Source organism: Apus apus, chromosome 6 (assembly GCF_020740795.1).
Source record: "Apus apus isolate bApuApu2 chromosome 6, bApuApu2.pri.cur, whole genome shotgun sequence".
Classification (NCBI taxonomy): domain Eukaryota; kingdom Metazoa; phylum Chordata; class Aves; order Apodiformes; family Apodidae; genus Apus; species Apus apus.
The window spans coordinates 38727793-38744820 of NC_067287.1; the positions used below are offsets into that span (position 1 = coordinate 38727793).

At 40.2% G+C, this 17028-nt stretch overlaps 1 protein-coding gene across 6 annotated transcripts in view; it reads right to left on the reverse strand.

The window, feature by feature from the left end:
• Positions 1-17028, reverse strand: part of DIP2A (disco interacting protein 2 homolog A) — a 119259-nt gene that overhangs the window by 67623 nt on the left and 34608 nt on the right. For all 6 annotated transcript variants that reach the window (XR_007889932.1, XR_007889933.1, XM_051623770.1 and 3 more), the window contains exons 2-3: positions 16485-16556; positions 79-198 (exon numbers count right to left, since the gene is read on the reverse strand). Coding sequence is in view for 4 of the 6 variants with exons in the window: in XM_051623770.1 (XP_051479730.1) it covers positions 79-198; positions 16485-16556 (192 nt within the window). In the remaining 2 variants the exon portion in view is untranslated. The remainder of the gene's footprint in view (positions 1-78; positions 199-16484; positions 16557-17028) is intronic.

Here is a 17028-nt window from a genome sequence, read left to right on the forward strand (position 1 = left end):
GTGCAGATACTACTGTACTAGTAAGTACAGTTTTCCTGTTAAGACCTGGGATGTTTCAGCTACGTTTCTTTTCCTTACCCGATCGGAAGCGCTCATCCCTGGAGTTGGCAGAGCGGGATTTCTGCTGCTTAGACACGGCAGCGGGATCTTGCGAGGAGCCTGGAACCCTGGTCTCTGCTTGCAGGGATGGATCCACACCTGAAATACAGCTTAATTTCAGTACAGATTCAGGTTTCCCAATAAAACATCTGCCTCCCACCTCTGTGTTCTTTTACCACCTTGACACATACCTCCAAGTCCAGCTGCAGACCTAAGTATTTTCCAATTGCATTTTATATTATTTAAACTAAAGCCTAGCTTGATCTTACAAGCTTGAAACAGGGAAGATAAGAAACACTCCTGAATAACAGAAAAACTCCTCTGCTCCTCCACAGGAGCTTACAATCATTTGTCATTAAGTGTTCTGTATGTCAGATTCCTACGGAAGGAAAGGGAACCAACCCTCCCCCCCAGGCTACTGCTGGTCATCAAGAGAAATGCTGCAGGGGTGGTTACAATTCACACTGGACTGGGAGAGCCTGCAGAGACAAGATGATACTGCTCCAGCTTTTAAATAAAAATTGAACTATTCCGTCCCATTTCTTGTGAGTCTGAAGACAAAGGAGCTAATTTGAGTAAAACTTAGGAGCGTGCATGCCTGTTTATTCCCATTTATAGAGAAATACCCAGACAATCTGCCTTTCAGAAAAACTCCACAAATCTCTAGTAAAAACTCTGCAGGTATGAAGGGCAGAATTTCTCTGTCAGCTCCAGCTGTTTAACAACTACTGCCCTAACCTAGGCTGGCTGGGTACCCCACGATACTCACTAAAGAATTACATATCCTCCCATCCCCATGAAGGGTAACAAAAGTAAGAGGAGCTGAACCACTCTCCAGCTGTTTCCCCTGCACCTGCCTGGAACAGGGCTCCAGACAGACAACCCAGAGCAGGCTCCTGCCTTTAGGCTGGCTAATGTTCAGGAGGGTGCATCTCACCTTTCCCTTCTAGCACAGCAGCAAGAAGAACAAAGGAGTGGACAGTAACTATTAAATATTCCCTATCACTCCCCCATCCCCAAACAAGGAGACTCCCAGCTGGCTCTTGACACATCTGCAAGGACTATATATATTTGAGCTAGGAACTTACTTTTTAAAATTTTCTAATCTATCTAAATGTGAAGCACAAAATCAAGACCTGAAGCCTCTGAGGATACAGGTCATGCACAGCTGTGAGAAGGCAGGGGAACATCAGGAACAAAGGAGGATTCCTTAGTTTATACTGTTTTGAGACCAGTGAATGATTACCTTCAGAAGTGCCATGGACACTACAAACCAAATACAGCAGATGTAAAATTACAATGCAGTTGGAAGGTATTTCATATTAATCTATCATACAGACAGACTCACATATGATCTTATGTGGCTACCTGAGTAACTGGCGTGTTTAATGGTAAACTTTCCTTAACCATGTCAGGTCTGCTGCACCAGACTGACCCGCTAGGTCGATGAGGGAAAGGCTGTTGGATATTGTCTGCCTGGACAGGCAGACACCAGCCTTTGACAGTGTTTCCCATGGGATTCTGATGAAAAACCTGGCTGCTTGTGGCTTGGAGAGGCGTGCACTCTGCTGGGTAAAACACTGGCTGGATGGCTGGGCCCAGAGAGTGGTGGGGAACGGAGCTAAATCCAGCTGGTGACCAGTCACAAGTGGGGTACCTCAGGGCTCAGTGTTGGCACCACTTATTTTTAACATATTTACCAATGACTGCACCCTCAGTCAGTTTGCAGATGACACCAAGTTGGGAGGGAATGTTGATCTTGGTAGGGAGGCTCTACAGAGAGACTTGGACAGACTAGATCGATGGCCTGAGGTCAAGTGTATGAAGTTCAACAAGGCCAAGTGCTGGGTCCTGCACTTGGTCCACAACAACCCATGCAATGCTACAGGCCTGGGGAAGTGTGGCTGGAAAGCTGTCCAGCAGAAAGGGACTTGGGGGTTCTGACTGACAGGTGGCTGCCTGTGTGCCTAGGTGGCCAAGGCCAATAGCACCCTGACCTGTATTAGAAACGGTGTGTCAAGCAAGACCAGGGAGGGAATCATCCCACCTTGAATCCTGTCTCCAGTTTTGGGCACCTCAATAGAAAAAAGACATTGAGGTGCTGAGGCATGTCCCAAGAAGGGCAACAAAGCTGGTGAAGGGCCTTGAGAATAAGTCTTTACTGGGTGTATCTTTCATTTAACTCCTTCCTTTCTCATTGCGTACCTGTGCTCAAGTCTTGCTAGAAATAACAAACAAACTGAAGACACCACTCAAGAGGAACCTGTGCCAGTGCCTTTGCAAGTAAAGCTCTTATTTTAACAAGAAAGGACTCCTCTTTCTCTCATGTGGTTCCTGTTCCATCCCCTTCCCCCCAAGTGTGTAGCAGGAAATAAATTGGTTATTAGTTATTAATAAATCTAGCAATTTTAAGAGATTTTTATTAAGACCTTTCAGTAAGATATGGTCTTCACACTTCAAGAGTGTTTTCCAACAGCAATTGGATAAAACATACCAGTCCTACCTCAAGTGGTCAAAACAAACTTTCAAGTATGTTCTTTTAATATACTATCCTCAGGAAAAGTGTTTTATCATTGTCCTGACTGGATGAGTTGCTATACATAAGGCTACTGGGTGAATACACTCCATAATCCCTTTCCCATCCCAGTTTGCAGTTGAGAGTTAACACCTCTGGATGCTGAAAAGACAACCTTGAGTTAGTCACGGGTTCGGGGAGCGGGTGGGGGTGAAAAGAGGACCCTAAGTATTAGAAAAGGAAGTAACATTTAATAAAACCTATGTATCAGAGTTTTTAGAAATTAGCCCAGCTTCAGAGATGTGCTCCAGTCTTTTAGATTTTGCTATACAGAAAGAGAAAACACATTCTCACTTAACAGAGGTTTCCTGCTCTCCAAAAGGAAAGCTTTTGAAGCAGACAACAGGCTCAAGTATCACCAAATGTAGTTCCCAACAGGGCAAAAGAGACAGAGCAGTGCAGGAACTGAAGTGTCCTCATCAGAGCGCAGCTGAGCACGGAGCTGAGTGCGCACACGATGTTCCACAGCTACCCAATGTAAAGAGGTAACACTCTAAAACCCTTCAGCAGAATTGTGTTTCTAAAAGAAAAGCTAGTTTAGTCTGCCAGCTGAACTGATTCAACATACCTGATACACCAAGAGTGGTGAAAACACATGAGAACTGTATTTTACATTTCATGTGTAAAAAAGTTTTACATGACCACAAGAGTCCAGCAAGATTCATTGATCTGGAAACATAAATAACAACTTCATACTTCATTAAAAAGACTGAGGCAAGTGATCTCCTCAAAGCCTGAGTCAAGAGAAGAGCAGATGAAATGGATAACATGATAACTAAGGTGGTGAAAAAGAGAACAGGACAAGCAGCTAAGACAGGAGTCTCCCAAAAACAGACGGTCTGTTTATAAAATTTTCAGATAACAGCTTATCTACATTAGTAAAGTCAGTGTGACAATCACCAGGTCAATTTTGTGTCACAAGGAATCTTAGGTGAAGGAGGCAACAAAAGAGCAGGAAATTTATTTTTTTGTATGTGCCTTTTTCCTCCAAAACAGGGTTACCAATTGTAAGAGGAAGAAAAGCTTCATGCTCTACTCATAATTCCTTATTCTTTTATTTTCCAGTTACACAGTTCAGGACCCAGCTTTCCAAACCTGTCTGTCTTCCTGGGCATGGTACAGCCCATGGATCCCCACTTTGAACTCCTACAGCTGATACGTAAGAAAGTAACTACAGAGCCTTGGAATCAGGACTAGTAAGAACACCACCAAGCCCCTATCCCATCCCATGATCCCACATGTCCAGCAAAGCCAGTCAGTGTAATTGGTGATAAATGACACTGCAGCATCTACACAAGGGTTTAGCCGTTGAACAGACTAGGAAAATAAGATGGAAAATGAGATAAGTGGTAAAATCAATTGACAGATGATAAGCTGCATGTGGGATGCTCCAAAACCATGTGCAGCTTAAAACAACATACCGACTTCCACAACCAGAACCCTTTCCTCCTCCAATACTTACAGAACAGATTTTTTTGTGAATCAGAGTAAGGGCAGCTGTATTGTGATGAAATACATAACCATGAACCTCAGAAGTTCTCTTTAATTAAGACAGAATGAGGCGCAAAATTAGTAGCACTATTGGAAATCACAAGTGTTTCTTCAGGTCTCCCTTTTCACTTTCTCAAAGAAAAAGGTTTCACATCAAAACCACAAAACCACCACGGACGAGTCTGAAAAACAACACTTTTTGGTAAAAATACTAAGATCTAACTCTTAGGCTACACAATTATGTGCCAGAAAAATCCTGTTCCACAAGCTTGCTGAGTTTTTAAATTTATTCTGGTGCTATGCAAATCACTACCTTAGCCTTCAGCAAAACCAGATGGATAATTAGGCTAACCCCCCTCATTCACATGGAAGATCTTTACAAAAGTAACATTTCATGAAGTATACACTAAAGACACTTGATCCACTGTCACTGTATTTTGCCCATTTTTAACTTACCCAAACCTAGCACAAAAAGTCATCTTAAAGAGGTTGCTTGTTCCAATTAACTGAACCATTTGCTTCTACAGGATGAATAAAAGTAAATATTTGAATTATAAGTATATTCTTTCCATCCACCAATACTGAAGAGTTAAGACTAACACTGGCATAGGCAGGGGTAAAAATCTCAAAAACATTCTTAGCAAAAGCATAAAATTTATTGCTAGAGGACTCTCCTGGGCAACCCACATGAAGAGCAATTACCCTGTTCCCTCCTTCATCATGGACAAGGGGGCAATGGTTTGAAGCTTAGAGAGGGGAGAATCAGGTTGGACATCAGGAAAAAGTTATTTCCTGTGAGGGTGGTGAGATGCTGGAACATGTTGCCCAGGGAGGTTGTGGATGCCCCCTCACTGGAGGTCTTCAAGGCCAAGTTGGACGGGGCCTTGAGCAACCTGATCTAGTGGGAGGTCTCCCTGCCCATGCAGGGGGGTTGGAACTAGATGATCTTTAAAGGTCCCTTCCAACCCAAACCATTCTATGGTTCTATGATCTCATCTGTGTTAATGTGACATCTTAGTGTCAAACTGAACGTTTTTTAAAGACCTCCACCAACGCATCTGAAACAGCTCTTACACACACAGATCTTATTACCTTCAAAAAAAACCCTAATAATGAAATTAATCTCCGAAAATAGAATTTTTAAGTAATTTCCTTTCTAAACTAGGTTAATTTTTATGAGATAAGTTGTACCAGCTTACTAGCTGAGCCTTTCAGAAGTATTCTCTTCCGAAGGAAAAGTAAAACCAAAGGGGTTAAAAGAGCAGGGCAACAATTCCCTCACCTCAGCTTTACTGGCACTGCTAGCCCATTTGGTGTCATGCCCCCACACCCCCACAGTCTGCAGCAGATGCTGTACCATGCTGAAGAGCTCTGCAGAGAGGAGAAGGGAAGAGGGAGGCTGGAGAGGAAACTTCAGGCTCTTCATACACCGTTAAACCTTTCTGCAGCTGTCGAGCTGGATCGAGCCGTAAGAAAGGAACAAAAGGTGACAACCAGGTTCAAAGCACTAAAGGAAAGGAAAAGGGGTAGGAAAAGGCAGAAAATAGAACAAGTGTGGGAACTCCTGGTCTGGCTCTAGGCTACCCTTCAGTCCTCCCTCTGCTGTCTGCTCCACACCTGGCACCTTCAGCTGCCCGAAGACCACAACCTGCCATCCAGTCTGCAGCACACTCCTTCCCTTATTGCCCCTCCAACCTCAGGCTTCTCGGCCCATCTACTCCCACCCTGCCTCTGGCTCCCACCTCCCCTCCATGAATCGAAGCCCTACAGACCTGCTGCTGCTGTTTCTCCACTGCAGCCTGCTTACATCCTACACTCACACAGAACAAGGGAGGTTTTCACCAAGGACGACAATGTTTTTTGAATCCCTCTGTCTTTCTCTGTGTCATGGCTCAAACCAGGACACCCTGCCCTGAAGGAGAGGGAGCTTCAGGAGTTTCCTAATTAGAGCCATTTATTAATGTATGCAAGGAGCAGGGCCAGAGCTGGGTGTGCTGGAAGTAGCCTCTCCCCTCCTGTTACTACAACTTCACACCCCATGGCAGAGAGGTCCATTGGTGTGTAGCACCTTCACATGAAGTACCTGCGTGCAACCAACCCCTTGATTTCACCACCAGCAGGGTACCTCCTACTCCTCAGTCTTCCCAAGCAAAGCAGAGGAGCTGTGCTAATGCAAACCCAGCTTAAGTACTGCTCCGCATAACAGTCATCATAATTCCAGATTTCTTTAAATAGAATTTTAGACACAGTTACTTCCCACTGTAAACGAAAAATTAAGCAAACTGTTCTCACAAAAATCACCTGAGGTGCTAGTTTTACATGAAAGCCATACACTGAGTTCCAGATCTTTTAAAAGAAAACCTAAGGCAGGAGACTAAGTGGCAGTTATTCCTCAAGACTGAAATCTCAGGACCTCTCTTTACTTTTTGGTCTTAGAAGCCTCTTACCTCAGTTATTAATAAGCATCCAGTCCTCATTCAGGGCATAGTTCAATTTATCATTCTTTGCTGTCATACCACATGCCAGGGCACATTACCTGATGCACACATTTTTGTCTTCAAGATCTAAAACAATCTAAGTGTTCACACCTCCTGGGTCAGTACAACTGAACAAGGATCTACCCAATGTAGAAAATAATGAGCTTTAAAAAGTATTATTATTATATATTTCATACATATGATTTATATATAAATATAGTATTATAATATTATTAATATTAATAACAACAACAGTAATAGGTATCATATACATGCATTATGCTTGACAATCTTCCACTATTTTCCTCTACTGGAATAAGCAAACTTCAGCTCCTAAGTTTCCACTTGGAGAAAACAAAACCATTTTAAGGGCATTGTTACTTTCCCTGAAAGGAAGCATTCAACAGGAGCAAAAGCACAAAAGCATAGAAGACACCAGTTAAAAATGTGTTGAATCCAAATACTAGCCAGGAAACTAAATTGTCTCAGTGAAAATATCAATAGCAAGAGACATGCCCTTTTAGAAGAGACTGGTAAGCAGAACAACCTACGTGTCATTAGCTAGAACTTTTATTTCTCAAAATAATAGCCCTTCTAAGCAGCCTCTCAGGGGATGTTTGACAAACAGCCCAGAGCTCCTAATGTAAGCAGATTCTGCCTATCAGTCACACCCTAAATTAATATAAATTACTTAAGTGCCATGCAGCACAGGTCTAATCAAAGCAGGCAGTAGAAGAGGGAGAAGTCAGCTATAAGAAGCCTCTGTGGCAGTGTCAGCAAAATCACCACTAGGAGCAAGGAGGGCCAGGCAGGTGAAGCACAGCAGTGGGAGGAAGATGGCTGGCTCTGCAGCATCCAGCAGAGAGCAAAGGGACAATTCAGCCCCTGGACCTTGGAAGATCCTTATTAAAACACTCCTTGCTTGGCTATCAATTTTAAAGGTGATATTTGCCACATCACTTATGTAAATTTGGTTATATTAGCTGAGCAAGCACAGGCAGTATCTACTGAAGCACAGTAATGAGAAAGTAAGCCACCAAGGATGATGGATGTAACCCCATTTTGAGTTCCTGATAGGAACAGAGGTCTGACAGCATTAGTTGGGAAAAGTACAAGGCACTGTCCATCAAAAAAGACACCTCAAACAGCAGCAGCACTTCATAAGCACAAGGGAGCATGAAGGGCTACCACCTACAAAACATGTCCAAGGAAACAAAAACCTACACATTGTGCATCCAAGTCCACTTTATTTCCAGGAAACACATTATTTCTATATAAAACTCTGAGATCACAGAAATGTCACTTTCACTTGATCATAATTTTTTTAAAAAACTTATTTATCTCAATGTTTGCTAGAGTTGAGCATGCTACTTGATCATTTGCTCAACTGTATCAGAAGGTTTATGCCAAGATGTGTGTTTCACACAGCTTCTAAACATTCCATAGCATAAAGATCCATACAAAATGCACCATCCTCAAACCAGCAGGAATATTAATCTCTGTGCTCTCTAGGCAGCCTTTATGACTACATAGGTGGTAACCACCAACTCATTACCAAATGAACCATGGGAAAAGATGAATGACTGGGGTCTGAGTACTTAAGTTCACATTACCTTAGAACCACCTGTCTGAGGGCTGATTTCTTTGGATTTTAATATTTTTTTAAAATTCACAGAGTGAAATCACCAGCACTGTTTCTTCACTTAGCAACAAGCTCAAAAATATTTGTTATACCTAGACTGATATAGTTAGACTGGTGCAGATGACTCTTTCATGAAAAATGAATTTATCATTAAAAGCCTCAACAAAAACCATAGTCAATTTAATAGTCTAATCTCTAAATTCAAGCTTCCAAAAGAATGTACTATGAAATTTAGTCATAAGGCTGAAACAGCAAAAAATCAATTAAAAAGGCACATGAACAGCAATCTCTTGATATTTTCAGAAACTGGGAGCAAGATAAACAAAAGAGCTTTTTTAACTCGCCCTTGTGATCATGTTACATTTTCATACATTTCATTTAAACCAATGACACAAAGATGCAATCAAATTAACCTATTAAAATTTGGACATACTTTGATCAGAGCTACTATACCTGTAATATAAACTAGGAGTTTCAATGCAGGGGCATCAAGAAAGATAACTGCACTTTTTTCCTATAAATTTAAATGTGAGATATTATAAAAGCTATTGCAGACACCAAGACACCAGAGTTAGTTGCACATTCCTTAGAAAAGGAACTACAGAACAAAGTGATATGTAAAATTCATCCCATTCTAATCGAATGCTAGGCTGTCATGCCCACCAAAAAGTAAAACAGAAATCCCAGCAATACAGAATGAAAGAACAGCCCAAGTTGGAAGTGACCTCAAAAGACCTTGTCCAACCTTCCAGTATCATTGTCAGCAGCAGAAACATTTTTCAGAGAGGTAGAGGAATTTCAAATGGCTCATCATTCCTCAAGTAACCAAAAGTATTACAGTAAGAAATCCACTATTTTCCAGACTTCAAACAGCCAGCAGAGAAAGCATTACACTAGGCTGGACTACTAAGTGATCTGAAGTACTGTTAGATTGTCTGGTGCTTCAACTGAGCTCCTACAGAATTAGCAGCATGGTTTTTGAATTAAGTTACATAAAGCAGTGAAAACATGAGAACAGTGGCAGTATGGGACATGCCAGCATCAATCAAAACTAGAGGATATTTCATCATCATTTTCCTTAAAAAATAAAATTTGAAAGTTATAATACTTCTAATTTGCTGGAGCAGAAGTGCTAGGGAAGAAAAGGGGAGAAAAGGGGAGAAAAGAACAATAAAATAATCTTGATTGCAGTGGAATCACTCTGACAACAGACAGAGAAAGGTGTTTCTCTAGCACTAACTAAATCTGGTGAAATCATTTACACAATTGTTCTGTAAAGCAGCCCTTTGACAAACTTCTCAGCTGTTAAGGGAATTCATTTTTGCCATTACCACACCCTTCTACAAATATTTTGAGGAGGTTTGCAATATGATTCTTTGGGGCAGCCATCCAGCTCACATAATCCTGTTTACACTGAAGAATAAACTCATCCCCTGACCTGCATGCACATAAACCTCCTTGCTTTGAAGCTCAAGTCTTTGTTTTCAAGAATAAGAACATGAGAAAAAAAAGAGTAACACCTTACATGCTTTTTTAACATTTTGGGGAGGTTTAATGACCAAAACAAAGGAAAGCCCCAAATGGTAAAACTGGAGCAGGGGAAACTGCAAACCAAATAATGTCTAAGCTTATGCAGAAAGAGAACCTTTTATTAGAACCAGTGATAGCTGGGACGAAGCAGACAAGAGGAGAAGGAAAAACCCTTTGATTTCAGATATAATTCCTTTATCATACAATCACTGTGCTCCCATAGGGACTTCAATTTTGCCAGCCATACCAGTTGGTAGAACATTTCTCTGCTTACAAAACCCCTGTTGGCAACACCTCCTTGTATTACAATACCCATGGTGCTTTAAAATTTCAAACCACCTTTATCAAGCCCTCACTGATGAAAATGTTGACACAGTAGAAAATACCAGCTCATGGGAATATACAACTAAAGGACACTGACAGAACAGCATTTATGTTTTAGTTCTCAAATAGCTCCTTAGACATCTATGAAAGAAGAAGCTGAAGTATTTGTCCTTATTTAAATACATCAGAAGAACAATGTATTTTAATTTAAAAAAAATATCAGCATCTTTCTTTTAGGAGTATCTCATCTGAATTATTCTCCAACTTATATTTAAGACAGCATTAGCAATAGAAGTGAAAGATGTCTCTGTATGCATTAGTCAGATTAAAGCACTATCAAAAGCTGGTTTAACTGATACCACCGAACAACCACTGATCTCCTGATACTGAGAGACAAGGTTTTGCTGTTACAAAGAAGCTCTATGCTCAGGTTACATGCTGTTTATAAAATGCAACATTGAGCATCACTTTTAACTCATATAATATAACCTGTGATTAGCTACCACACAGGGTTTCCTCCCCTCCCCCCCCATTTTTCTTAATCCTGAGTATTACAAACAACATTTGGTTAATGACAAACAATCCAGGGATATTTGTTTTCACTAGTTACACGATCACTCTACAAAAAGCTACACTGGGGACATGCAAGTCTCTAAATTTAATCCACCTCAGGAAAACTCCAGGCCAGCAAGAAGATTTTAGCTCTCAATAAAAGGGCTGCAAAACTTCACACAGTAACTGCTTTTTTTTGGTGTGTGTGTTTTGTTTTTTGTTGGAGTTTTGTTTGTTTTTAACTATTTAAAAGTAATAAAAGGAGCTTAATCTAATCACCCTGGGTTTTGTAGGTCGTACTTTACACCAGATTTCACTTAGGGAAGCTTTCTCAAAGCTACCATTAATGTGGACTAGTACTTACAGCTAGCAAACACACTAGGTCCTGTAAATAACAACAGCTCCCAGCAGCAAATGAAGAATGTGTGCTTTTTCAGGTTTATAAAGCTGAAGCATGTCCTGTTTCATATTTACATCTCTCTCACTGTTTGCTTTCCTTATTTTTGTTATATTGTCACTAACAGGTAACCAGCAGAGGCAGCTGCACGATGGTCAATGTACTGCTTGTATTTTCTTTTTCAATAAATCCATAAAAGCAAAAATTGATTTGCCCAAGATGACAATAGATATTTGGAACTTTTATGTGAAACATGATGGCTGAAGAGCAGGGTTGATCAGAAGATGAGAAGCAGCAGGGGTAAAATGGTGAATTTTAATCTGGCACCAATTGTTTCTTCTTGTACCACCCAATTTGTTTCTAATATCCATCAAAAGAAACGAGCCACAAGAAGGCTAACAGGAACAGGCCATTACGTGCTGTGGCTAATTACAATCATGCAGGTGATGCAGAACAACTCTCTGTCACTGCATGCTTCAGTTCAGATCCACTAGTGACTGCACAAGTGTGGCCTCAAGCTGAAGCAATTACCTTTGAGACAACAGAGGTCTCTTGGTCATCTCAGGGTCAGATGGAAATCAACCAATGTATTTTTCATGTCTGATTTTATCTCATTTCTTCTGCTTTGGCTTGGACGTGTTCTTGAATCTTTAAGATTACCACGCCCTGGCAGGTTCTCCTGACAAACTATTTGTTTTTTAAGTACTTAAGTACATTTAAGTACTTTTTAAAAACCCAAGATGGAATCTCTGAAATTTTATTTTTCTGCAGAGCTCTCCCAGGCTGGTTCTAGCTACCACACCACCATCTCTCTTAAGACTTTCTCAAGAGACTGATCTTGGAATTCATTCTTACTGTTCTCATAAATGGCAAAAACAGGGAAAGAAAAGCTTACACACACCTTCTGTTCTCCCAGAAATACTGGGCATTCAAGCCCTGATGGCCTCGAGGTGCCTTGGCTGGGAAGAGTTCCTTGAGTTTAAGAATGAGCACAGTGGTCAAATCTGCAAATCCAGTACCAGCATGAAGGGCATGTCCCACTGGAATACAAGTGCTCAAGGCACTGGTCTGATTCCACTGGCATTTGACAATTGAAAGTATATTTAAGACCAGGAAAATCTGACTCATGAAACATTCAAGAGCTAAGGAGAAAACAAGTAAAACCCAGGTAAAGGAAAGAATATATAGCATTATCTAGCTGTTACTATTTTTATTTATAGATAAAACATATACAATATTAAAATGTATTACATATTTTCTATAAAACAAACCAGCTACACTAACCAGGCTTTTAAAGCTACAGAAAATATTTGTGTCTTTAAAGAAACATCTGGAAGGTGAGCAGCACATTACAACAGTAGCAAAGGATGATTGCAGGATAATTCCTGTTGAACAGAAGGGAAGGCAGACCACCTTCAGGGGACTGAATGGTTGCTGCTAGACCCTCTGTGGTTTGTATTACATCTTCCCCTTTGGTTAAAATAGCTTTGAAATGGTTTCAAGAGTCTGGATTACCAGTGGAATTCATGTAATGAAAAGGAAACCCCTAAAATGAAATGTACAGTTACCAACTTCACATATTTGAGCGCACAGAATACACATTATTTATTTCACATTCAACAATCAGCTCATGCCCTTCAACTTCTGACAGGAATTTTTTAACTCTCCAATGACAAATGTAATTTCACAGGTAGAAGTCACCTGCTCTCCCAAGCACAGCACTGAGTTAACTTACAATAAGGCTTTTGGAGTTGCCATTGTCTCTGGTATTGTTTCTCATTCTGAGATACAACCCAAATGTGTGAAAATAAAGTGACTCTAGAAAGAAACAGTTAATTTAACCACCAAGTGTTGCCTAAAACCCATCAGGAAATCACAATGAATGCTGGCTACAAGAAAAACAAGGAAGTAGGGAATTCAGGATGCAAGTTACCAGATTTCACTGTTAACACTGCTCATTTTCTCATGCTATTTCTGAATCTTTTTACACCCAAGCTCCATCCACATTCAAAATGGATTTCTGCACTGTCTGATGTTCTCCATCACTCAGAACCTTCACTAGCAGCATGCCTGGCTGCCTACAGATATAAGTTATTATTTCCACAGAGGTTTATCTCAAATTTGGGTACAGGGGTTGACTGAGGAAACCATTACCAACTGATTACTGCTAAAGCTTGGTAGTAACTCAACACTTGTTTTTACTTTTGCACAGTGCATTTGATTAGATTAGTGCAAGATTAACACATTTTAATTAGTATTTCCCTGTAACAAAATTGTTTTATGGTTCCTAAGTGAAATTTCTCCACTAACTCATCATAACTGCAGGTCTACAACTTAAGACTGCAAATCAGAGCCTATAGGAAGGCAACTCCTGAACACTAACATGTTCTACCTAATTCTGCTGTTAATTGAAAATATGTTTTGCAGCCACTTCTGTCTTGTTCTATTCACTAAGCCCTCTGTGGGCTTATTTAACACTGTCTGTATAATGATTTGGTTCTCCACAGATTCAGGTACACAGTTGCACTAGAAAACTAATACATTTCACCTGGCATTGAAAAAGCAGGAGTTCTAATATGATTATTTTTTTAATGTGGCAGCTGATGAGGTATACTATGAAAAGTTAAATTTCCAGAACCCAAATCTTATGAGTATATGAGTATTGTTTAAGACATAAAAATTGTACAACTTGCTGATTAATAAGTATTTGTTAAAAGAAGATCCCAAATTAGCTTTAGAAAGACATGATGGTCAAGTCACAGCCTAAGAACTCTTCAAAGCAAAAATGCTGACATGTATCAGTCTGGAAAAACTTGATGGAAAATGGGAAACTATGAATCCCACCAGGAATGTGACTGAGCAAAGGATGATACAAAATATCCTGCAATCAAATTTTTAATGATAAAAAAAATCACTGCAGGCTCAAAGCCTCTGGGACTCCCAAGTATTAATCTCAGCCACACTGAAACAGTGTCAATTAACAAAATTTCAGGCAAGAACTGGGTTAATAGAACGTATGTGAGGAAACTGAAATAAGTAGCTAGTTAAGGGTTTTAAGCAAACTTTGTCTTTTTGCTGAAGTATCATAATTTCTGCTCAGAGACAGACAGCTCACTCCATCTCTTTTTAGCATATTAAAGTTAGATTCCTGTCATCTTAATGCAAAGCTAAGCAGAAGTGGTAGACAAATCAGGTAATGAACTATTTCTTAGAAAATGTAATATCAAGCAAGTAGGACAAACCACAGGATCATCTAATTTTTGAACACTCCTTAAGATGATTAGGGAAAAAACTGGCTGAATAAGGAGACATTTTTAAGCAGCTGGCAATCTAAAGGGACCTAGGATTTCTAGCTGAGCCTAGTATCAGATCACAGACAAAGTAGGACACAGCTGAACTGCACTGGCACCTCCTTAGGACACAGTTACTGTCCAGGATGTTAAGGTGTTAACCTAGATAATATGAAGCCACTCCTCCTGAAAGAAACACCCCTGAACCTCAAGTTTGCAAAAGAAACTTCAGTGAAAACAGTTCTTAAAAAGTGCCCTTAACATATTTTCCCTACATGGTGGGGTTTTTTTCTTCCAAAGCCATCTAACAAGTCAATTCCATAGTTTCATACACTGCTTCAGCTAAGCAAACTCTTTAATGATGATCTAAACAGGGTTTCAGAAAACACCTTTGGAAATTATACAGGTATCATAGCAGGCTTCTAGAGCATGCAACCGAACTTCATCAGCCTAACACCCCTGGGAACCCTGCACAGGAGTCAGTGTTGCTTCTACAACCCCAAGAGGTAAGATATGACACAGGGCCAGCAGTATTCATGCAAAAAAGGGGTGCTCTGCACTGCATCCTAACTTCAAAACTTACTTTAAGAAGTATAGAAGAGAAAGTGCTGCTCTTTCCTAAGCTACACTTGAGAGCTCAGATCTTGAACAATTTGCTCAAACAGCCTTCCAGTGTAAGGATTAAGAGAGAAAAAATAGAAAATAAAAAAATCACTATCAATAGAAAGGAGAGAAGGTAGAGCAAATTGATGGTTATGAGAGATTAAAACAGACAGAAATCCAAAGATGTGACTTTCTAGTATACAGTCTCAAAATCTTTAACTAAGCTGAGGTGGAAGACAAGGTAATTTGAACAATCAAGTGAGACAGTTCCTTAGAGACAAATGATGTAAGGGGGAGAAGCTGTGGCAGGTGAAGCTGGAGCTTGCTGCTGACTGCAATATTTATCAAAAAAATCCATACTGCTTCGATTCAAGAAATGAGCCATTTTATAGAGATGAATTAGGTCCTGCACAGTCTACAGAGTATTATAAATTTGCTAAGGGAAAATCTACAGCTGTTCTTAAAAAACCAAACCCAGTAACAAGCTTGTGCTAAGAACCCCATGGTGGAGTTCTAGCTGGTGTTCACCAGGTGATGTTCTAACTATTCAGTGCTAAATAGACACTACAATGTCTTCCCTAAACCACCACAACTCAGCAGTCAGCAGAACTCACGAGACTTGAACTTTTGTCTGTCCTGCTATGAAGAGCCACAGGGGTCATGCCTTAAGTTTTCAAAAGCAAGAGACTATAATCTAGTTCAACTATTTGCACAGAAACAGCCAGAGATGCCTATTCCTGTTTCAAATCAGTAAATTCTGTGAATATCAGAAACTAGACCAAAAATCCCAGCATTAATCCCTCTGTTCCCTGATCTGAAAGCATAACACTAACCTGGTAAAATAACACCTGTTATTCTTTTTCTCTCCTCTAACTACAGCATCTCATTCTTGGTTCCATTCAATTCAGTTGTCTCCTCATTTATGGAAGAATTTGCCTAGGGTTGTTATACCAGCCCAAAGCTTTAACCCCAAGCAATTTAAGTGTCTTACTACAGAAATAGATGCAAGTTGTTGGGCATTTAGCTTTTGGCCATTGAAGATAAAGTCTGACTACACAACCAGCTTAAGAAGTAACAGTTTATAATAAAAAGTCAGTATTTTGAAGAAGTGGAGGGGAAGTAAAGGGCATGTCCAAAAAAGCACACTAAAGAACGAGAGTGATGACCAGTGTTTTCATTTAATGAAACTGGCCAATTTGCTTTCAGGAATAACTTGATTCATTTTCAAGGTTTTAAAAGTTATCTTAAAGTCTCGGATGCAGCTCTCAAAGTGAAGTTTTGCTGACAAAAATGTTACCATTTAATGTTGCACATAAAATGTTAAAACCCCCCACGTTTCAGACTTTTCTCTTGTTCTGCACTTGTCTATAATAAGCATTTTCTACTACTGGTTAGATGCAATGTCAAACACTACTGATTTATCTAGTCTATTAAGGGAGAACTTTTCCATTACCTGTTTTCACAGATATAGAACAAAAGGTGTAGCTTATATACAGTCTCTTACCTTGAATTAGTGGTATGTACCGTGCTAACAGCTTAGCTCTTTTCTTCTCATATCCTTTCTGAGTGATGTCTCCTAGAGAAATGAAGAAAAAATACATGTTATTTTGAACAGGTTTTAAAGAAACTCTCTCATTTTCATGATACCTGTGATTAAACTCACTAACTTTGAATCAGTCACATTAGCAACCAAGACCTGGGCATGTTAGAGAAGTTCATGGACTTACACATACCACTCATGCAGCACTATCTGTGCACATATGAAAATGAGTGTGTTGGAGATAATAAACACAGGAATAGTGGTTTTGTCTGTAGCACTTGATTTTGAACCTGGTTCTGGAGATATTTATCGTAAGGCTGAATGCAACATAAAAAGATAGTCAGTGTCATGGAAGCCAGTGAAGCTGATTAGCCTGGCTCTGCACCCACCTGGGGCAGCAGCAATGCTCAATAGACCAGGGTTGAGAGAACATCCTCTAGCATACCCCCACAGTGCCCTTCAAAAGCTAGATCACATCATCCACTCTGCACTGTGCAGCAAGCACATC